The sequence below is a fragment of the Mytilus californianus genome, unplaced genomic scaffold (assembly GCF_021869535.1).
Source record: "Mytilus californianus isolate M0D057914Y unplaced genomic scaffold, xbMytCali1.0.p SCAF_2, whole genome shotgun sequence".
NCBI lineage: Eukaryota > Metazoa > Mollusca > Bivalvia > Mytilida > Mytilidae > Mytilus > Mytilus californianus.
Genome location: NW_026262668.1, coordinates 17,664,768 through 17,690,368, shown reverse-complemented (window position 1 = coordinate 17,690,368; position 25,601 = coordinate 17,664,768). Strand labels below are relative to the sequence as shown.

The 25,601-nt window shown below is 31.0% G+C and overlaps 1 protein-coding gene across 3 annotated transcripts in view; it reads left to right on the top strand.

Moving 5' to 3' along the window:
• The first annotated feature begins 1,644 nt into the window (after positions 1–1,644).
• LOC127729379 (nuclear hormone receptor FTZ-F1-like) overlaps positions 1,645–25,601 on the top strand; it is a 38,054-nt gene continuing 14,097 nt past the window's right edge. Inside the window, exons 1-2 of one of the 3 annotated variants that reach the window (XM_052237201.1) lie at positions 1,645–1,699; positions 4,223–4,333. In XM_052237201.1, coding sequence (XP_052093161.1) covers positions 4,234–4,333 — 100 coding nt within the window. In that variant the 5' untranslated portion in view covers positions 1,645–1,699; positions 4,223–4,233. Of the gene's footprint in view, positions 1,700–4,222; positions 4,334–23,587; positions 23,831–24,732; positions 24,849–25,601 lie in introns of those variants that run through there. The other 2 variants (XM_052237200.1, XM_052237202.1) reach the window with 2 other exon arrangements.

Here is a 25,601-nt window from a genome sequence, read left to right as displayed (position 1 = left end):
TGTTCATAATTTACGGAGGGGTAAGGATTGCAACCCTAGTGTTGTTCATAATTTCTGGAGGTGTAAGGATTGCAACCCTGGTGTTGTTCATGATTTCCGGAGGGGTAAGGGTTGCAACCCTGGTGTTGTTCATGATTTCCGGAGGGGTTAGGAGTGCGCAACCCTCGTGTTGTTCATGACTTCCGGAGGGGTAAGGAGTGCAACCCTTGTGTTGTTCTAGATATTCATCATTAATGTGTACTTTATATTAAAAACTAATGTGTACATTATATGTATCATTAATATACATTATTTTTAGCATTAATGAATATAATATAAATATCATTGATGCGATCATTTATTCCAAATTTTATAATCATTCGAAACACTACGTTTTTTCTACTACCGGGCTATGATGAGTTCAGTTTGACACATGTTGTTTTTATTTTTCGATTGTTTTTAATGCTCTTCAACTTCTTTACTGATTATACCTTCCCACTTCCTTGATTGCAATCATGCGTACTTATCATAAGCCTGGTATTTTGGCAGTGAGCGATTGGGTATACAATAACATTGGGTCCTGTTATGAGGAGATATATGTTCTAGGTGTTGCATAGTTCTGGTGATTCGTACACAATTATCCTAATTCCACCATTAATACGTTACCCTTCTGGTCTGTTCATTTCTAATAAGTAATTAAAGATTTTTTTTTATTATTTTACATTTTTATACTTTTCTTTTTTAATGTATTGAGTGTTTTGTTGTATCAATTAAATGATGCAGTTTGTTAAAAAAAATCAGATAATAAATCATATAGTTGTACTTAAATTAAGGTTATATCGGCTGTTGTCTGCTCATTGGTCGGGTTGTTGTCTCTTTGACATATTCCCCATTTCCATTTTCAATTTTATATCTCCCTGAAACAAATCTGACTTTGTGTGATAATTGTTGTTCTTTTTTAACCATTCTCTTTTGATGTTTAATTACTGTTTTGTGATTGGCTTCCTTAACTTTTAAATTCGGTATTCGAAATTATATAGAATGAGGAAATGTGGTCATATTGAAAAAGAGAAAACTATCCACCAGAAACCAAAATACTATAATGTAAAGTGTATTCTTTAAACACGTATCGCTGAAACTAGTATTAAACCTTTTTATTAATGACCATACATTTTTTGAAAATACTTTTTTTCAGAAAATAAATAACATCAGTAACGGTTGTGCTTCTAAATAAGTTTAAAAAATGTATTAACAAACTTTATGAAGATTTGCTTCGTTAAAGATGATTTAATTAGCTTCAAAAGAATATATAAGACCTCTGTAAAACCATTACCCTTTAAATAGTAAAATTAAATAATGGATAGAAAGAGAAAAGAGAGTGTCGATCGTCTCATAGGGTATGTTATGGTTGAAGTTTAAAGCTTTAAATGTGCATTGACTGTACGTTAACACTCAATTACCCATGTCATCACTGGCATATCATTTCAAACGGTTTTATTCATTTTGTCAACATGTAGGAACTCGGTGGAGCATATCTCTAGATGATGTTAGGGGTTGGCACAGATGGATGTCACTTTTGTTCTATTTTGTCAATATCTTGTATTGAATAGGGACCATGTTTTCATTGGATAAAATTACAATCAGTATTTACAAAACGTATTTGCGTAAAAATTAAATATCATTCAACGACACGAGGTTCGAGTTTGAGCCTCTAGAATTAGTAAGTAGTCATGCTACCTTTTGCAAAATAACGTTGTATTGATGTTTGTTTATTGTATTTGAGGTGTTATTTTTAGAAATGAAAACTTAAATTCATGGCTATTATAAGTTAAATGAACTCTTTTTCGAAATAAAATTATCTCTGTTTAATAATGATGAAATTCAGATAATATCAAACTAAAGGCAACAGTAATTTACCGATGTTCAACTCTCCTTTATTCATTTGGAATATACAAATCATTATTTTAAAAGAACACAGATGGAATCATTATACAGAGTTGAATAAATGCTGAGAATGTTTGAAGCAAAAGTACTTTTTTTGTTAAAGCTAACACTTAATCAAACTTATATACATTACGCTATGTCTTGGTAGTTTAAATTGTCAATTTATTGCTTGTATCATCTTCATAAAAAAATATATTCAAAGCATTGAAACTATACAACTTATGCATCATGTTTAAAGCAAGTATCACAAAATACGTGTATTTCTATATGCATACCAAATTCAAATACAGATGATGGATATTTGTTGATTTTTTTTCATGTACTGACTATGCACATTGAATACTTTCTGTCGCTGGGTTTTGGAAGTTGTTGAATTGGCCTTATATTATAACTACTGTTACGTTATATTAAGATTAAAATTAGTCCTTACGTTAATTCGGTATCTTTTTGAGATGAAAAATAAACTGAGTTCACAAAACTGAATTTTTCGAAATACTAAGGATTTTCTACTTTCTACTAACTCAGCTGTATTTGACAAAACCTCCCGGAATTTTGGGTCCTCAATACTCTTAAGCTTCAAATTTTTTTTTGGCATTTGAAACTTTTTTTGATTAGAGCGTCACTGGTGAGTATTGTGTAGACAAAACGCGCGTTTGGCATTCGAAATTTTAAGTCTGGTATCTATGATAAGTTTAATTGAAGTGACAACCCAACCGATATAGAACAAAAAAGCGGTATGATATGCATAAAGTTATAGGGACTTATAAATCAAGATCTATGATAAATTGTTACTATCAAAATTCATATAATGTATACATGTATGTTTCACCTAGTGAATAATCTTTTTAGATTTATTATATAAAGTTTAACAGTCGTCTATAAAAGAAACATATCCCGAGAAACTTAAAATTTCAAGATATTATGGAATTAAAACTACATTATAATTTTGTAATACGAGTTTTTACATAAGATGTCGGTCGAAACTAAAGAAAACATAAATACCATTTCGGTATAATATTATTTATTACATTTTTTTTTGTACTTGTAATTTCGCTTTCTATTATAACGTTATTTGAGAGGGGAGTGTTTTCTTTTACTTATTTTCATTGTATTTTTATGTGCATTTCTTATTAGTCAACTGATTTAGATTATTATGGGATTGATATATCAAATATTGAAAAGGTTAAACCTGCCACTTATTCATGTAGGCCTATTTCTCACAATCAAGTAATCTTGTCAGTTGCTGTCTTATTTTATATCTAAATGTTGTTTTTTATAAACTTTTCAGAAGTTTGTCAGATTTTAATTTATTCACATCTTTTCTAGACATAATAAATACAATTAAGAGCTTGACTAATTGTATAGACACCTCTGAATTGTTTAAATATGTGTTTTGCCCATTTAAATGTCTTAAAACCGTTAATGGCATTGGGTAGCTGTCTCGTTGATGTGCACCCATATTTCTTTGTAAATGATATGAAATCATAATAATATCATCATTTTTATGTGAACAAAATTTAAACCACTTATAATTTTGCTCAGGTTTCAATTCAAATAACTGTCGTTCTAAGTCTATGAATAGTTTGAAACAAACAAATAAGGACAATCAGAAAACAATTAATTCACAAAATAAATATAATACTGCTCTAGGATTAGTTCAAATGCAATGCCGGAATGGCGATATGTTTGGTTCATTTGACGTTTGAAGTACCACATTCTTTTGTGATTGTATTAAAAAAAACGACGTTAATGTCCCGATTAAATTGAAATTCTCTTACTTAGTGGCTAGAAACCTTAAGTGACCGTAACTAGTCCTCGTACCTACGGTGTATTACACAAAAATTGCCAAATTAGTAAACCGCTATTCGTCGCAAATAAGAGGCGTTAAAACCCAGCCTATTGTAGTACACCGACAAATTTGGTAACCTTTCAAATGTAAAAACCATTTTCCAAACGGAAATCGACCAAACAATATCAGTCTAGGAAAGCTATGCATTTCTAACTATCTAGTTCTAGACCGGAATGCTTCTAATATACAAACAAAGGCTATATAAACAATTATTCCCGACAAATCCAGAAAAAGTTTCAACCTTTATGTCTATCGTACCAAATTATAAGCCTTGTATTTTTGATGAGTTTTTTTTAGCTAAAACTTGGACCCGTAAAAACTCTGGGACACCGAATGTCTATTTCACACGTTTCAAAAATTCGTCAAACAAATTAGCACCTTTCATTGTCAATAAAAAGACAAGAACTGACCAATTTCCCACAGTGTATTTGAATGTTTTCTTTTCAACAGCAGCCGATAATATGCCGGAATATTTGACGAATTATCCCATGACGTCATTGACACTGGATGCTATAGCGTGCAAAGAAGAAGACGCAGTCGTAGTCGACTACATTCTCAAAGGTACTAGTTACATTTTTACTTTTTATACTTCAGTCGTTACATAATGTACGACTGTTAACCACCTATGTAGTGTTAATAGTAAAACTTATTTATTTAGGGGTTGACAGTTTAAATTGTAGTGATAGCTATAAGTCTAGTAATCATAGACTCTTTGGTCGGGTTGTTGTCTCTTTAACAAATTCCCCATTTCCATTTATTTTACAATGCCGAAATCTAACTCTCGAATTTAGTAGATTCCTGTTAATACGTTTCCGAAACAACTTTTTTTTTTCAACCAGAAATGTGTATATAAGACGTGTGTTAGTTTTTATTTTTGAGATATTTAGACCCCTTTTGATCATAAAGCAGTAGTTGCACATACTTGGATGTCATTTTTTGGGTATGAGCGTCCTGTTAAATGTAAATCAAGAAAGTGCTTCAGACGTTACAATTTTTTAAAGCGATATTTTCATTTTTCTAGCACTTGGTCGATACCGCTGCTGCAAACCTGTAGACCCCGGGGGATGTCAGTTTATTCATTAATGCTTTGGTACTGACATGATTAATTATAACACACGTTTGGGATTAAATTTTCCGTTGATAAACAGAGAAACTATCAAACTTTAAGGGGTAAACTCCCTCAGCCAAAGTTGGCATTAGATAGACTTTTTATTCTTTTAGGCCCCTTTTGATCGTAAAGCTCTTTCGAGTTTATGTAGTTATCCATCTTTGGTTATCAATGTTTTTGGTATGAGCGTGTCTCGTGAGGTAAATCCAGAAAAGCGCTTCAGAGGCGCTAAAAAATTATAAAGTGTTCTTTTCATTTTTTTGGTGATATCTATCAAATTCGTTCCGTAATCCATATGTTGATAACATCACAGATTAGTTATGTCACGTAGTATTTTGAAATACTAGTAGCAGAATATTAACGCATATGAATATATGGTTTAATTTCAATCAATATTGAGAAAACCATAATCCTTACTGAGCTGAGACCATGCTGATGGAAACATTTTGATTTAATTCTGAATTTTGAAATGAATTACATAAACACTTGAATCAGGAAAACTATTTCATCATTGGTCTTGTGCTTAGTGCATTTAGCCGTTTATATGCACTTATAGAAATTTATAGAAATTTGATTTATTAATTATCATACCGTGGGAAGTTTAGCTAGCTATAAAACTAGGTTAAACCCTCCATTTCCTTCGGAAAAAAACTGTTCCAAGTCAGGAATATGACAGTTGTTTTCCACTCGTTCCACTGGTTGATATAGTCTAACGTTTGATTTTATCAGGTTTTATGGATTTCCCCCTTTTTGAATTTATCTTTAAGTGCGGTATTTTTTTAATACTTTTTACATGTTATGTTAAAGGCATCAACTCTTTCAAGGGCATAAAAAATAAGCCAAAATGGACAAAATTCAACATTGCCTGAAAGATCGTTAGTTAATCATTTTCTGTCGTTTTGCATTTTAAAAGGGAAAGGTATTTAAATCTACTGATTGTTTCAATATGACAATCTTCATTCGCTTTGTAAAGAAAGTTGATTGAATTTACAGGTCAGTTGTATTTTGAACGACGTTTTATGTGAAAGGGTAATTTCTTTTGGAGTTGCTTGCCTTGAAACTCGATACACTCTTTTAAAATGAAGTCTTGTATGTTGTTTTCCATTCGTTTGATGTGTTTGAGCTTTTGATTTTGCCATTTGAGCTGCCTCGGATAGAAATCGACCTTATGCAGATGAATATCAACTCATTTCGGGTTGAAAAAATATCTCTGCAAAGTCTGTAACTGTTTGACAATTGATTTGATATAAAAACACTACAAAACAGACCACAATTCATTTTTTTGTTTGTAATTGTATGTTCCAAAATCATTCAAAGTCATATACATGTACATGTATACGTGCACTTGCATAAGGTCGATTTCTATCCAACGCAGCTTATTTGATAAAGGACTTTCCGTTTTGAATTTTCCTTGGAGTTCGGTATTTTTTTTATTTTACTTTTTACATTCTTTTAAAACAGTTGTTTTCTATGATATTTTCCTTTAATCCAAATCAAAATGGTTTCTGCCTTACGTGTCTTATAAGTCTGCTTCGAACGTAAAGGTGTTCTAAATTGTCCTATAATAATCGAAATAATTCATTGGGGTAATGCATCGTTTAATATTGCTCACACTTTGGGTTAAGACGTTACGCAAACAATTCAATCCATAATACAATCTGAACTAAACCTTGGCCACCATGATAATTTCTTGATTTAAATCTTATAGTGTCTTTTATACCAATCAATGATATAAAACATAATAGCTCTTTAAATAATAGATATAGACATGCATTCGCTCTTTCTAAAAATTTCAAGTTGTCAATAAAATCAATGAACATGTATAGCAAGTAACATGTACAACATATTATGTACAACATAACAACATATTAAGTGCAGATAATTACTATTGTATTATTTTGACATTTTATTTATAGGTTAGACAATACTTGGTCATGTTTTATGAAGATTTAAAGAGCATGCATTGGTCACATTTTGAGTGGAAAACAATGATACAAAAACACTTATTTTTTTAAGTTAATAAGATTGAAAAATATAATTATAGCCACTTTTAAAGCTGAATTTTCAAATTAATGTTACTAAACATACCACTAGCATGCGAATAAAAACAAACACTTTTATCTACTTCCTGTTATCTTATCTTAGAATTAATACTCAGAGCTACTGGTAACGATAGCCAAAGAAAAGGTAAACAATATTAAATTACAACTGCCTGAAATAGCAGCAAAATCCTTTTAAAGACAGTTTTGTCTGAAGAATTTGGAATCCAGGTTACGAAAATATTTCTGAATTAAAAAGCTATGTTAGAATATTTATGATCAACAACAGTCAGTGCAACGAATTGGCCACTTGGTGAATGATATTATCGTATCCATTACATTTCTTGATCAATCTATTAGTAATGAAATCTTAAAACCACGCGGGTTTTTTTTTTTTTAGAAAAAATTAAGGAAAAGTAAGTTGAAGTTTCACAAAAAAATAAGCTTTAAAAACACATTGATTTGGTGCCTGTTCTACATAATTTGATTTTACGCATTAGCAACATTTTTCCTTTCCTTTTATTTGTTTCTGTTCTTTTATCTGCTGTAGTCATTTTAAGGTACAGATATGTCTTAATTATTGACATGTCAACCATTGTTCGACATAGGACTGTCATGAGGTATAAACTTGCATTGTCTTATTAGTTACGGCATACTTTGTCTTGGTATTCAATAGTGTAATGACGATTAGTAGCTTCGAAATTGCACTTATCAACTTTAAGATTTATGAGTTTAAATATTCCTTTAGTATCTTTCGCCTTTATTTTTGATGGAGAATACTTATTTTATGATACAGTTTTAAACGATCTGTCACCGTCTCTAAACAGTCTACCCTTTGGATCCATGATAGCAATATGAAAATAATTGAATGCATAAATTCCATCAAAGAGGAGCCCTCCAATCTTCATTTGAATCAGTCGGTAGTTTTAGTCATATTTTATTACAAGGCAAAACATTAACTGTTTTGAAGGGATAGAAAATATAGAATAGTGAACAAGAGTGTTGAATGAAATACTAAAAAATATAGTTCTTATATTTTTTCTTCTGACTTATTTTATTTGAAAGCATTTGAATTTTATGTTCAAGCTTCATATCGTTGTGTAATGATATGTCAATAGCAGTCGTTTATTCACTGCTGTATTACATCATTAATTATAAAAATTATGATAGCATATTTGTCCATAGAATATAATTGTTTGCAAAAAAGCGTATTTATCTATTTGTACGAATTATCTGATAATTATTCTGCCTGTTGGTGTTCTAATATTTAACGGCCGTTCAACAAACTTGTAGAATGATAATTGCTTGATTTATATTTTCGAACTGCTAAAATTCTGCAAAACTATGGAAAAAAATCAATAGCATAGCAATAACTAAAAATTGAGATGTTTTGTTGAATATGATTGCCTTTTAGTTGACGTTTTATTCCAATGATCAAAGTTCTTTAGTAACTGGTCTCCGTCATGTTATGTAACGCCAGTGACAGATTTATTTCATTACTTTATACTAAAATTGTCATTTGAATCTGCACATCAAACATAGATGGGCTGTATTCACCATAAAGATATCGCCTGGTTAGAATGAATTCACTGATTGATGGCACTATATGGTTTTGTCATTCTAAAATCATAACTATTTGATTTAAATAAACTATTAAGTGAAATTTGATCACAATTTTACCAAGCACTTAATTTAATTTCTCTGATTAGCGAGCTTTGATTTTCATACATTAAATCTTCAACTTAGATCAACGATGAAACACTACAATTGAAAAACGCTAAAACAGTTGCATTTCATTAAATGTGTTTAATGTTAAAAGATGTTTTCCTTATATCAAGACTTGTAATAAAGATCCTAATAACAAATAATACTTTGTCGAATATTTAAGTCGTTAAGTGCTTTCATTTTACTTATGTGGTTCTTTAGGCCATGTCAGCTTTCCAATCCTGTTTTTACGTCATCATTTTACCATACGGAATTTATTAACGCAGGGATACGCTACTTTCACAAATACTGCTCCAACAGAGTTATGAGCAAGAACGACTGAAATCGACACTTCATAAGTTTTTACGGTTATCATCACGAATTAGTTGACCGATAAGATGTGTCGGTGACTCAACTCATAAGCCACATGTTTTCGCGGTCTTAGATCTTTACATACTAGTATAGTCGTCTGCTCTGTAATTTCACCGATTGTGTCCTATTCCCGATTATGAAATTTTGTCTTAGTGTGAATTTGCATGGTGGGTGATGCATACGTAGCAGGAGACGCTTACATGGTCGACGCATCTGTTCCCACTCCATTGTGGATTTCATGCGATTCCCTCAGATTATGTTTATTGTCTTGATTTGATCTTCCTTTTCGACCTATGGGATTTGAACATCGGTAAACTACTGTTGCCTTGAAACAACTTTTCAGAGAACACTTCGCTTAAATCCATCTTTCGAGATAATGTTGCGTAGGACCTGCTGGTCAAAATTTTTTATGTCATCTAATTCCAATCTTAGATCCGGCATGGAATACTGCCACTGTTAAAGTTAAGGGATACCTATTTACTAAAAATAAAAATAACCCTGTTGATTTTTAAGTGACATTGTCGTTTCCAGAGCATAATGTATTTTTCAATCTTTTGCCATAAGCTTTTGATATTTGGTATTAAGGCACATCACCTCAAGAATCTTTAAGAAACCAGTATACGTGGAGGAATCAACAACAAATTCTTTGCTTGAATGAGTTTGCAACCTTTTAAGTCATCTAGGACAATAGGCTTAAAATGTACTACGATAGACGAGCGTTTCGTCTATATAAGACACAGCAATAGACAAAAACCTTACACATTGAAAATTAAAAAATTAAAATAAAAAGAAAATGTGCGAAATCGGACAAAGGCAACCTCAAAGTCTTAGTGTATTTATAGCGTTACAATTTAAAAACTATATTCTTAATATTTATTGTGGATTCACTCAATCAAACAACTTCCATATGTTGTTCTTGTTTATCTTTTGAATATGCTAATGTATCTTGCGCCTTCCCTTGTGCCATTACGAAGTTAATTTGAAAAAATTAAACGTTTACATTGTTTGAAATTTGACTTATGACAGGATAGATTGCTCTTGGTAATGACAATACCACATCGTTAATCATATCATAGTTGATGGAACTGATTTCATACATCATAATTAATTCCATACAATTTACGAAAATCATAAAATTATAAAAGTGAGGAACGATATTAAATTCTCATTACTAGCACCATCACAAATGACAAAATTCTACGTCACTATGATTGAACATGCAATAAATATTCACAAATTTACATATATTATCTAGGATTTAACTGACAGGGAATAGACATACCCGACGTTCATTTACCATATTATAAAGAATCAGTTTTCCTATCTTATCCGAGTGTCAATTTTCAGGTTATCAACTTCTAAATCGTAATAGAAATAGCGTCAAAAGTCTTTCATTATTCAATTTATACCTAGTTTGTCTTATTCTAATTTAAAGGAATGTTAAAGGAGTTTCTAATGTCTATTATTCATTTAAAAAAAATAGTACAACTACAAAATAATACAATAAATACACGTATTTTTGTATGTTTATCTGAAACAGATTGTATATCACAATTATAAAAAAAGCCGATAAATGGTTTCAAAGTTTGTAATAATTAGACAATGTTTAACTTTAAAGTAAAAAGTCCAATTTTACTAAGTCAGAATTACGACCGCCATTTTTATCATTGTTCATGGACATGTTTCACATTTAGTGCCGAAGTTTTCCGACATTCGATATCTGTATTTCACTGGTACTATTTTAAAGTTTAACGTAAACAGATTCATTTCTCGCCAAATGACACTGCTTTATACTAAAAAGCATGTTGCTGCAAATTGAAACCTTAACTTACAACTTTTAATCCAATTAAAATGTGGACATCATTCTTCTTTTAATCAATATCAACAAAGAACAAAAAGTACCATGATAACACATGCTAACAATACAATGAGATATACTCGCTGTTTTGCTATATGATACATGTATACAAAAATATTGAAAGCATATTTCCACATGGAAATGACATTATTGAAGTTCGATTGAATAGTCTAGTCGGGTCTTGAATAGAAAGGCGTTCTATGAGCTTAAGATATCAAATATCCGTTCGTTTACTCACTTGTATCAAATGACATAGTGAAACGCTTTTCATCAACTTTTAAACGCTGAATTGATTACTCAAAAGACACCTATCAGATTCATATATTAGACCCATTGAACTAGAATGAAAATATATTTTAAAACGTTTCGGACATTTATTCATTGAAAATAGAAATGTAAAACCTTAGATTGACATTGTGCATATGACTTAATAATGCTTTATTTATTAAATTAAATGTTGAAAACAATACTAGGCACAACATAATTCCGTTTCCATTCTTTAAACACCAACAACAACAGTACGAAATATTTGTCGTTTTTTTAATTGTGAAAAAAATTTCAGGGCTGTAATAGGTACTAAATTACTCTACATTCTTAAGAGGATTGGAAAACTGTCAAACAACTTTGACTTTTGTCTTTCAAAAAAGTCCTTTCTGAAGTAATATCATATTTAACTTAAACAAACTCGTATGATCTAATTTTGTACGACAGACTCGCATTTTGTCCACGAAAGACTCGTCATTGACGCTCGTAAAAAGTAGATGATTTATCATTCTGTTCAAAATCATTTTAATGAATAAAAGACCAAAAATAATATTTTCTCAAACATATGTGTTTTGACCGACTTACATTGTCCCAATGCAGCCTTGTGTGTATTGATTTGATAACAGTGGGCTACTATCTAAATTGTAAATATTATTTTATTGGGTAAATAATGCAACAATGAAAATCATTTCTTAAATCAGAAGACAAGTTTAGATAAAAATTATAATTCAAAATGAAAAAATAGCATGCCAACAGCTTGACAATATGACACATAAGACGCTAAAATTTTCTTTAAAATTAATAAGCATTGACGTAGAAGATAGAATAGATATTGGGTCGGTCAATAATTCTTTAGTTAGCTGCCCCGTCAATAACTCTTGTCTGATTTTAGCAGTTTTTCACATTTAAATTCGACATACAAAATATAGCAATTGTTGAAATATCCAATCATTTGAATTGCAGCGGCCTTTTATGGCTAACTATACTGAATGTGTTTTGCTCATTGTTGAAAGCCGTGTTCTGTAGTTGATAAGTCTTCTTCCTCTGGTCTTTGTTGTCTTATTGGCAGTCATACCACAGCTCCTTTTTATTCAATGGTTAATGAATTTTATGTTAAATCATTTTTACTTACAACTGACCTCAAATCCAACTTTTTGGGAAAATGTTATTTCAAACGGTTTCTCATCAGAATAACTTTAAATATACAAAGTTTGATATCCCATATATATTTTTTTGTTTGTAATTTCCTACTTTAAATTTAGTCATTAGACGCGAAAATATAGTCATCAATAAAGTCCTTTTCAAAACTTTGGATAATTGTGTTATTCTACAACAACAGTGTATGCATTTATACACTATAAAAGATCGATAAGTTCTTAAACGAGATCATCTAGAAGATGCGAAGATCTTACTGTCTTGAATGGAGTGCAGCTATAACTGGTCCAAAAATTCAGAATTACTAACACGATTAGAAGATATATATCATCATAAGTCCATCACTAGACTAGTAATGGACTTCTGATATCATCAATTCTCCCGCATTACCTAGTTTTTCATTCGCATACTCGCAAAAAGATATATTTAACGATAGATTATTGGACAATTATACCAATTTTAATGTATTAAGACTTTAGTTTAGCTTGCACAGACAATTAGACATCGAATAACGTGCGACCATCTGCCACAGTTCTTCTCCCTCTTCATACAACTTTTTTAATGTCAAATGATGGCTCTTCTGTCACATCGACAGAGCAAAGCCAAATTCTCATGAAAAGGAAAGAAACGGGTTTTAATCTGTGTTTTTCAAAAATTATTGTAAATTGGAATAATGGTTATTCTTTGTATCCCAGTTCAAGGAGTCGGATATTAAATACCTATATATTATATGATTTAATAATAATGGTACCCTACCCCCGTATTTGTGATTCAATTTATGCATAAAGAATCTATAAATGTTGAACAAATATTATTTTATATCCAAACCTTTGATTTCTCTCCCTCTCCCTTTTCTATTTATGTAAATAATTATTTATATATTGTGATATTATCATTCTAGTAACCTGTGTTTTATTTTGATCTTCCCTATATTAAAATTACAAATATATTGAACCCTATCAGATTTTAGATTATATATATAAAAAAAAAATTAAAACTATAATTAGAAACCTTTCTTAAAGTAGACTTTAGAAAGATAAAAACAGCAGTTAAAAATTTGGTTTTTATCTTTAAAATTACATTCTATTGACATGATGTCTTGATAACAATCTGCTGATTAATTATGTTGATTAATAGACCATCAAGTGCGCCTGCTTTGTGTCAGCTATAACATACACTACAGGCGACGAAAACTAGTAACCCAATATACGAAAGGGAAACAAAAGTTGGAAAAGATCTTCATTCTGATACTGTTGACATCTTAGATTTTATTGTTTTCAAATAATGATAAAAACAAGAGATTCAAGAAAATGAAAGTCATGAAAACAATGAGTATCCGGACAAAATGTGTAATACCTCCTACAAGGCTTTAAAACTTTAAAAATATTGTTGATAAATTAATATATTTATAACATCGTATCAACACTAAATGTAATCTTTGGGTATATACCAGTTACTAGTTTAAGCCTTTATTCTAATGAAAATTTCTTTTTTTTCCTAGTGTGGACAGTGTATAACTTGCAAATTTTGTTCATACACTTTCCAAATTTATTTCTTTATATTTTATGCCTGAAATATTAAGTATGGAGATGAAATTCGTGTTTAAAAAAATTGGGTGGTGAATTTTTATGTAAAGTAGTGATTTGGTCCAGTTAAAAAAAGGTCAAAAATTAGTATGTCTGAAGCTGTCAAACTGAATTATAGACCCCCTTAACATAAAATTGTCCCGATGATATTTTGAGTTAGAGCTGGTAGACTTTTCTATAATTTTGATATTATTTGTCCCAAAAGTAGTACACTACACTGTAAAATATTTTTGAGATAGAGCAGGTGCGATTTTTTTAATTTGAATTTATTGTCTAAAAGAAATGCACTACGAAATAACTGTGTTTTCGGGCCTACTGTTGGATATCATTACATACTATTTTAACCATTTAAGAACATTTACTGGCATGTATATGTATACTTGCTGGCATGGTGTTCATGTTTAAGTATTGCTTGTTGGTTTAATAAAAAAAGATATGGTCAATACACTTTTTCGATATGTGATTTTCTGTGTAAAGAAAGACTTGTGTTTTAAAATTCTTTTTACGTCGTACAGTAACGGGTGTAATAGATTAGATCAATATTTGCTTTATAATCTATATTTATTATTTTGTAAGATATAACCAGTATTCAAGATTCAAAATAACAAGCCGTACTTCCTTTTAAGTTTTAATTACTTATAATAATGTTGTCATCGAAATTGTAGGGTCTGTGACCCATATTTGTAAAAATAGTTTTAGAGATTATAAAGAAAGTGTTTTGTATTGATATATCAATTATCAGTGTGTAATACAGGGTATCCCTTTTGCTCTATACAAAATACAATTTCAATTGCTCTTCTTTTCTACTCTTTGGCACACATAAAAGTGAAGTAGGCGTGGTTTAAGTGTTATCAATTTTTTCGCCAAAAGGTTTGTAGAAAACATCAGAGAGAGACCACCAGCAACAGTTCAAAAGGGTTAGTATAACGTGTGTTGACGTATTACCACTTGTACTTAAAATCACCTATTCCAACTACACTTTAACTCACTACAAAGTCGGTAAATTCTGAACAAAAAATGTTTAATTCCAAAACATCAAATATAATTCATTATATTGCATTCTTTCAATTAAATTACCTATTCTCGAGCTTTTTTTGGTTGAAAACAAATGTAAAGTTATTTTTCTTTTAATCTAAATAAAACTATACTCCCACAAAATACTATAATATGTATGTTACTTGTATCCTTCTTTCGTTATAAAGAATATAATGGTTTGAAACACATTGCAATACTACTTTTTATTCTCAACTCATTATTACGCATGCCCTGTTGTGTACATGTCTACAAAATAGTCAGCTTTACTTACAGGAGCAACACGATGGGTACCACATGTGGAGCAGGATCTGCTTACCTTTCCGGAGCACCTGAGATCACCCCCGGTTTTTGGTGGGTTTTGTGTTGCTCAGTCTTTAGTTTTCTTTGTGTTATGTGTACTGTTTGTCTTTTCGTAGGTTTTTTTTTGCCCTGGCTTTATCAGTTTGTTTTCTACTTTTGCGTTTGAATATCCCTTTGGTATCTTTTGCTTCTCTTTTACATTTCAATTTCAACACATTTCCCAGTCTCATTCTGATTATTGTCGTTAGACTTTACTTTGTCGATTACTTATATTTTAACAAATACAATAAAAGTGAAAACTACTACCCTTTCAATAAAAACAATGATAGTAACAATAATGATATTAGAAATGTTGACTATTGTCATTAAGTTATTATATAGGTTATGAATTTTAATATTGTATCATCAGTATTACAAGAAGGAAAATATTTCTGTCTTAAGTATACTTTTCTGTTGACAGATGGTATACGAACATAAGAAAAAAATCAGCATAAATGTTTAATATTTAACAGCATCAGTTTTGCTGATTAATTGATTTCTAGTGTACCAGTCATCACAACATTACACCGATCCAGTCCTTTTAATTTACCAAAAGAGTACGGCTTTTGTGTTATTTCAAGTGGATATCAAATATTAAAGTAAACTGTATTCAAAGGAATACATGGGGCTTGTTTTTATCTTTTTCACATTGAAAATGTTCAAATGATATCAAAGTAATATGGAATTTAGAAAAAAAAGGCATTGCACCCAAAGCAGACCACACAGTTTGTTTTAGATAATTTTAATGTCAAAAATAGAATTTTTTAACATGACAATCGTATTTGTCATTTTGTTTCTTGATTTTTCGAAAAGATAAATTTAAATAAATACGGAACAATACGAAACCTAACCCCATAATAATTATTGCAAACCCTTTTCTGGAATTATATCTGATAAAAATTATTATTAGAAGTCTGTCGGTGCGGATTACGTTTAACTAGAAAAAAATGAAAGCGTTATTTTATCAAAAGATTTAATCAAAACCAACAGAGTGGGAGTACAATATGTATATGTACATGTCATGTATAATTCATCTTTATTTCAATGTTTATAAAGGATATGTCCAAAAATAACAGTGACGTTATGTTGATAGTATTGACGTTGCCATTTTCTTAATGGACTACTGGTTCTGAAGTAAAAGAACATTTCATTGATATCATAAATTAAAATAATAGATAATAAGTCTATCTATTTGGATATCAGTTAATTTTACTAACGTTACAATCTGATGTTTTCCATCTTCTGGGGGCCTCGGTGGCCGAGTGGTCTAAGTAGTTACTACTGTAATCACTAGCCAGTCAACACTGAGGTTGTGATTTCGAACCCAGCTCGTGCGGGTGCACTCGTCTCCAATCTTAATTGACTAGGATTGTCAGTTTTCCTATCGAAGGTCGGTGGTTTTCTCCGGGCACTCCGGCTTCCTCCACCAATAAAAACTGGCCGCCACGAAATAGTCCAAAAGCGGTGCTTAAAAGTGGCGTTAAAACACAAAAAATCAAATCAAATCCAGCTTCTGTATTCGGCATTTGGCATTATAAAGATGTATAGAAATAGGCCGGTTTTTTTTTCATCTTCGGTTGATCGTGTTGTTGTACTTATGCTATGTTCTTATTGAATGTTTCATTGTATATATGTCACATGTTAATGAGACATATTAAAGGTAACAAACTTCATAATCATTTCAATATTATAACTTTCATATCAGGCTTTACGAAGTTCAAGGACGGAATCTGTACCTAATTTTGTGTGTAGTGCATTAATTTTGTTCGATTTACAAATATCTGCGGGATACACATTTTCAATTGAAGCCTCTTTTTGTAAATAAATAGATGTAATAACTAGAATTATTATCTGCACATGTGTCAAGGACATAACTAAGTGTGTCAAGGACATGACTACGTGTGATAGTTTTGAAAAGCAATATAAATAAATATCTTCATCTAAAAAAACGAACCATATGTTTTTCACAAATATTAAATTTTAATTTTTGGTTGTAAACGTTGGGTTTAAAGGGATCTTATGTTTGTGTTTTCATATGTTCTATAACACAGATGGACCAATTCAATTTTGAGTCTGACAAACGTAATGATTTCAACCCGATTGCCATCTCGTACGGCTCCATCAGAGTTCTGGGATGAAACGACTGAAATCGCCAATAATTAAGTCATTATCATAGCTAATTTCACTCACTAGGGACATTATTTTGCGGTTTTAGATCTTTAGATACCAGAATAGTCGTTTGATCTGTAAATTTGCTGATTCTTTTCTGAGTTTTTTTACTACGTGTTGATTCACATGACAAGCGATGTATGCATAGTCGGAGACGCGTACCCTGTCGATGAAACCGGTGTCGTTTCATTTAGAGTGCAAAAGATTCCCTCAGTTTTTATCTTTAACCATCATTTGCATCTTTTAAGTGGATTTATGAAATTTTAATAGCGGTAAACTACTGTTACCTCTAAAACACGTATGTGTTTATAAAATTCTTTAATTCAAGAGTAAAATGTTCGCACGAGACAGGTTTTAATGAAGGGACTCATATTAAATAATAATACAATATGGTTATCTATTATCAAATGACGTCACCACTGAAATGATAGGAAGACCAGAAACCAATATCCTAATTATTTTCAATGGTCACATTCATGCTTAAATTGATAAATGATAATATGATGATGATATCTTTTGGTTATATTTTTAAAATCTGAATATCCAGATTTGTTTTCTTTAACAATGATGCATAATTTAATTTTACAACGGGTGCATTCTTTTTATGTTTGAAAAATTAATGATTTAATTCTAACAGCTGATGCAGCTTCTCCAGAAAAACGATAGCAAGGGTTAAGAAGTTAGAAAAGGGAATAATATCAGATAATAAATCTAAATTTTTAATTGATTACGTGCAATTAAATCAAACCACGTGTGCACAGAAAATGTTTTTAATAGAAAGAAGACCTTGTTTGCTTGTTTTTGACATCTTATATAAGATAAAATTAGATTTTGTGAAATAAAAAAATTCTCTTATTTCACAACATAGATCTGCAGACGCTGTGGAAAGTTCGTGTCTTCAACATGCACGCTGAATACGTTGGTATATTCTTCTTACATACATGAATACTTTCCTTGTGTTCTATTAAAAACAATCTTATAAATATATGAATATTATTAATATTCATGTTGTTTATGAACAAAGGGAAATAACTAGAGGTGCAAATTGTTATTCTTGATAGAAAAAAAAATCAATTTTCATGTATTTACTCTAATTTAGTTTCAAGTATATGGGTTAAAGCTTTTTGATCATTCAAAAGGTGCAAATTCATAATGATCTGACGGTTTCTTGCCGTGTCCAGATCATGATTGTGACCGATTCCAAATTTGTCCTCACATAATAATAAGTTTGAATATAGCTTTGAAATCAGCAAAATTCCCTTAAAGATATATTTTTTTATCATAATTTTGTTTAGGCTCTACCTGATATTAGTTGTTTATTCTCGGAATAACCTATGTTTACAATAGTTATTTGTATCATTTATAAATTACAACTGTCAATCATTATTTGTCTTCGTAACGATTTAATACCGAAACCTTAACTACCGAGTTTACGACTCTATTGAAGTCTGACAGTGCACTGGCGTTACTATCGGTCCACTTAAAGTCATAACATTAACGGAAATTTTACTGCACCAGGTGCACGTTTCGACAATTAATGTCTCTTCTTATTCGATTCCAAGAGAGGCGGATGATACCAAAGGAACATTCATACTCATAAGTCAAAATAAACTAACAACGTCATGGCAAAAAAAAGGCGTAAAACGGTCAAAATAAACTAACAACGTCATGGCAAAAAAAAGGCGTAAAACGGTCAAAATAAACTAACAACGTCATGGCAAAAAAAAGGCGTAAAACGATCAAAAGACAAACAACAGTCTACAAAACACAACACAGAAAACTAAAGACTGAGTAACACGAACCCAACCAAAAAACGGTGATTATTCCAGGTGATCCAGAAGGGTAACCAGATCCGGTTCCGCATGTGGCACCCGCCGTGTTCTTCGTGTAAGTATAAATTCTGGGATAAGTCCAAGTAATGCAAAAATTATAGTTATACTCGCGGCGAATTAATCTTTATATATGGGTTTGAAAGTGTTTATCGTCTACTCTTAAAGTCCGTATGCGGACCTCTGAATTTGTATATTGTGTTGTTGATGTTAAAATTATTCCCACATATCATTTTTATTTTCATTTTAAGATAATTTAAAGGAACTTATTTTACTTAGGAAATGGGGTATGGACAACGAATTACGGTTGATATAAGATTAGGTTAAACACGTATTTTAAGGCCTAATATCTAAAATGAACGATACCAAATGAGTCATTACTACAGGAAAATCTGTCTGTTCGCGTGAGAAGACATAGTGATCATTATCACATTTTTGTCACCCTTATTAAATATAATTTTGTTTTTTAACCTATGTTGAGGATCAGTAAATTAGAAAAGAATAGATTTGATCAAATTGTTGGCTTTTCTACACCATTTTCACGGCTTTATATTGAGAAGTGAGAGGAACATAGATAGCATTACAAGGGGTGGGATTTATGTATAATTTGCCTTCTTTAGAAACGCAAATTTAAAGAAGACGGTCTTTAAAATATTTTCTTGTCACTTCTCATCTTTGTTGGGGATCTCTTTCCACTCAACAAATAACAATGAATTATAAATAATTAACCTAATTAACATTCAAAGAGGATGCAATCATTCCCCACGGTGAATCATCGGTCAATTATTTCTCGGTTGCAAATCTTTGATAATAATATAATATTATGATGTCACCATTCCCGACAAGGCTCATTATAAAAAAGGAGATGTGGTATGATTGCCAATGAGACGACTATCCACCAAAGAGCAAATGAAGTGGATGTAAGCAATTATAGTCAATCGTACGGCCTTCAACAATGAGAAAAACCCATACCATATATAGTGGGCTATAAATATATAAATTTCAGAATAACAACATTCTGAAGAAACCAAATTGTAGAATCCTGATCTACATAGAAAATATTTTACTTGATTGACAGAACAAGTAGCCATTTATATCGACTGCAGGAACGCTAACAACACCACAAAAAATAAAATACAAATATTTAAAAATATGCGATATCAAACGAATCAAATATAAAAAGAAAATAATTGGCACAACCAGAAAAGCCATTTATATCGACACAAGGAACGACAACAAACAAGTTAGATTAAATAAAAATATATAAAAATATGCGATATCAAACATAATAATATTTTCTAACATTCAATTTTAGTGTGTTTTTTTTTTTCTTTTTTCCCCCGTATGTTTATTTTAGTGATTATTTGTTTGTCCATTTTCGTTTTTTTTTTGCGTGGTTTGTTTGTTATCAATTCTTCCTCGTCGATAATCAACGATGACGTAAGTTTTCCTATCCTACGTATCTTACGCACACCCGACCTTTTACTTGTACCACAGACATTGTTGTCCTCCTTCGTCTTGTCAGTTTGTGATTTTCGATGCATGGGTCGATATAGCACTTTGATTAAACTTCTGTATAAATATTATTATTTTCGCTATTATAATTTATGGTTCTACATACTATAGACTCGTGACTTTTCTATTGATAGGATTAGAAGAAACTGGTGCATGCGTATACGTCATTGACACATTTACAAACAACACAAACAAAAAGATTTATTATACTTCACGTTAAAATGCCAAATTTTGATTGGCTAATACGAGGGAGGCAATTTACTCTACCCCATGGCTGAGCCGGCGGGAGACTATTTTTTGAATGTCGCCCCTCGTGCAGTCAAATCAAAAATCGGTAATTTAAAGGACAATAAATTGAATTTACATCAAATAATTAAAGACAATGCTCAAGTTCTACGTTTTGGTTCAGAATTTTTTTTATAGACTGTCAAAATAAAAAAAAAAAACATCTTGCTTCACTTCTGTTGAGTTTTCTAATATCTGTAACGTTGTAATGTACATGACGTCATAGTTAAACATTTTAAAAATTCAACAGTAAAATACAATAATGGTAGGACATTTAGTATAATAAATTAAATAACACATAGCTGAGAGGGTGATAGAGCAGATTGGTACCCCTCGAAAAAACATTCTCAACCTTGGCTTCGCCTCAGTTGACGATGTTTTCTCGGGGTGACAATCTGCTCTATCACCCCCTCAGGTATGTGTTATTTATATAGTGTCTTTACCTGCATGACAAAGTTTTACTTTTTCGTTGAATATATAAAATTTAAAAGGAAACGATGTTTTATCTCTTAAAAGCTACTACAGATTAGATAGCATCAAATTTTGTACATTTTTTTTTTATAGAAGTAGGAATGGTAATTTTTAGTTGAATCTTCATTTCAGATTTGTTGCATTGGAACCGCTTTTAAAACTTTATTAATCTGCATTTGGAAATAATGCAAAGTGCAAAAATCGGCGCGGATAAAGATGTATATATACACTTATATACCGCTTTTCTGTAGAGATAAAAAAAAAAAGAAGAGGGCCTGGATACTGCTAACAGAATATTAAATAATGGACAAAACTTTCTGAATAAAGAATAGAGGAAAATTAGAAAGAAAAATAAATAGAGAATAATGGGGTATAAATATATAAAGAAACATGGTCGAAACAGGTAATGAATAAATATGGAGGACCGCCCATCCACACTCTAATAAATCATCATCAGGATAGCTCGGTACAGTTCATTAGCTTAAACTATATCAATAGATGGTTATCTATATAATATGGTAAACAATTGAAACAGCACAAAATTTCCAGTGCCAGCTTTGACTGAGAGAACAAGAACCTTATTTATTATAATTACCAATGATTTACTAATTTTTGACCTCCAGAATTTAGCCTCGCTGACTTCTACAGACCCTGTTCAGTATGACCAGAGTTTTTTTTAAAGAAAAATAAATATTATCTCTGAATAAACTATATATATTTATGGTGGTCTGTTTTACAGAAGTTTTGAAGTTTTAAAAATTAGAGAAGATGAAAAGAGAGATAGCAACCCAACAATATATGTTTACGGAGCTAAAACTGCTTTGGTCAACCGTGCCATAGTTTTTTGTTTGTAGAAATTTCAAAACAAACAATGTATTAACTAGAGGACAGTGCCAAGTCACTGTTAAGAGGGCTTAATATTTTCTTTGGGAGTCACAAGTCAGTCGTAGTAAATATGTGTAAAATACCGGCTTTTGAGATTTGCCTTTAGACCAAATGTCATCAAGAACGCTCCTGAAAATCCAAATTTTATGGATATCAATATCGAAATTTATATCTATAGTTGTTTGTAAAAATCTTATAGCAATGCTGGTACCAAAGCACAGATTGTTATTATTGTTTTCACGTGTCCTCTCAGTATTCTATTGACTTCATTTTGTTTTTACAGTTAAGCAAATGTTTGTAGTAATAGGTTGTAGACTTTGGTGAACTCCAGACACTTTAATTGAGATAGATAATGCAACTTTCATATAAAGCTAATCGTACTTTACTAAGTCTTTAATCCATATTGAATGGCAAAGTGAAATGGCAAAAATTTCAGCTTCATATAAAGTGCAATTTAACGTCACATGATGTTCGCATAGTTACCGGCATGACCATATACTTGATCTTTTTTTCAAATCAAGCTTTAAATTATCTTCATTTTAAAACAACTTAATTACGCCTGAAACTTCAGATCTTTCTAGAATATTATTTCGTGTTTTTGCTGACTTTTGCATAATCGTTCCTTAAGAGCCGCTTGTAACATTTCTTTACTGAAGTAGGCACTTCACTGTGCAGACACTGGGGATCACTGATTGAAATTTTTGTTTTTTGTTTTTTGTTTTTTGTTGTTTTTTTTTGCAGCAGCAGCAGCAACCCTGTTTTGCTTTGCATCTCCAAATGTGGAATATTAAAATTTTGAATTAATCTAGTACTGAGATTTTCACTGTAAATTAAAAAGATGTATAGAATTATTTCCCGTGCTTTTTTTTTCTTCGATGATTAGATTATTATATTATAAATGTACCTGCAGATAATATTGCAGTTATAATTGTCAATAAAGATCAATATTGCAATCTATCGTAGCGGTTAAGTACCTTCTCGTACCTTGTTACACCTTTTAACTGATTATCTATAAACCTAAGCACTTCTATAATTTACTTTCCATGGTTCATGTCAAAATTAGAACATCTTATCAAAATATACATATATATTTGAAAATAAAATGCTTAAAAGCGACAAAATTTATTATTTTCGGTTTACTGACTAAGTTGTTTACTCTTACTGTCCAAATGTGTCCTATTTTCTGGACTGAGCATGCGCGTTAGTATCTAGATCTATTTGTTCAGTACTAAAACCTCAGGTCGGATTACAGTTTACAGATGAATTGGTTTTCTTTCTCAATATTTGGATGTCTTAATCATTAATATAAAAATCTAATGAACGTTACTAATAATGATTCAACATACGGAAAGACTTGATTTAGATATTTCGGCTCAAAATTCCTTATCGAATGGAGAAAATGGTGTCGAATCTGCCTCTACTAACGGGCCTCTCGACGTTGAAGGTAAGCAGGAATACAAATATTTGCGGCATCCTTATATGTTTGAATTTTAAGTTCAATTATTATTTATTTCTGTTAAATAATGGTTTTGGTATAAACATTTTGCTGTTCTATGAGTTGTCATTCAATTTTATTGGTTTTAAAACAGTTTTATCAGCGTCCAAATGTTCGCCGGCATAGATAAGTTTGACATGCGGTTTTCCGCGAGGTCCGCAGAGGGTTAAATCAGCTGATTGAAATTTTCTTTCGGAATTAGCATGACACATATGCAGATGTCATTTTTATATAAAATTATTACCACATGCTTTTTCTATTGAAGTATAAACATTTCATATAAAAAAAATGTGTTAAATAAAATTTAGATAAAATTTTGTTTATATCCAATTAAAATTTTTAGAAAAGATGAACATGCAAAATATTCAAACACAGAAAGATTCTGAAAGAATTGTTAGGTGCTAATTTTTGAAATTTGTTTATATTTAGCTTTCAAAGATAGTTATGTGGAATCTTTGATTCTTTTTCTTAATATTAGTGTTTGTTAAAATAATTGTATTTGTCGTTCATGGTTTAAGAACATGAGTATATTATTTCTGACATCTTTTGATCAGTTGATATGGCCAATATAACAAATTTTGACATTTTTAACAGTCGGAAAGGTATTTCATTTACAGATTGCGGCATTGACGGTCACTAAGTTGTTTTATTTGTTTTGTTATAGATTTAATATAGCCCTTTATCACTGAATTGATCACTATTCCGATTATACATTTTCAAACCAACCTTTAAATAAATCTTACGTATCATTCTTTTTTATTTGAATTACTTCCTTTCAAAACAGGTCTATTGAAATGTTGGCATATTGGTATTATACAATTTTGAATTATTTCCCTTGTGTTGAACTCTCATAAATTGAAGGTGCCCTAATTATGCACTAAAATGGATGCTGTCATTATTTTTATGAGATGAAAATTTCAATATTTCATCAAAATGGACGAAACAGAGGAGCCAGTTAATTTGAAAAGTTAGTGGAAACGATACAGAATTTCTTTTACAACTGCCTTAATCGTAGATAACCTTTCCGTGAAACCCCAATGGGCTGTTTACACAAAGTAGTTCAGAGGTCGTGCCCTGCTGTTGGTTGTTCGAGAGTACAATAACCCCGATAAAATAAATATTTAAACTTTCAACAAGTATTCAATTATGTGTTTTCCGTGGTTTTAATTAAATTCTTTTCATAACTCACTATTGGCCAGTACGGAAAATATTATTCTTTCACTGTTCATAAGCTGATAAGTCATTTCTGCACCAAGTTGAATTTTAAAGTGCAGAGTAATAAAAGCTGCCACTAAAATTATAGAAAGGATATATAAACATGGCATTTTAAGAGATGATTGTAAATTATGGGCAAGTTTAAAAAAAAAGTTGGGACCACTTAATTACCCAAACATGCAATGATAAAATTGAGAATGGAAATGGGGAATGTGTCAAAGAGACAACAACCCGACCATAGAACAGACAACAGCAGAAGGTCACCAACAGGTCTTCAATGCAGCGAGAAATTCCCGCACCCGGAGGTGTCCTTCAGCTGGCCCCTAAACAAATATATATACTAGTTCAGTGATAATGAACGCCATACTAAACTCCAAATTGTACACAAGAAACTAAAATTAAAAATAATACGAAGACTAACAAAGGCAAGAGGCTCCTGACTTGGGACAGGCGCAAAAATGCGGCAGGGTTAAACATGTTTATGAGATCTCAACCCTCCCATTTA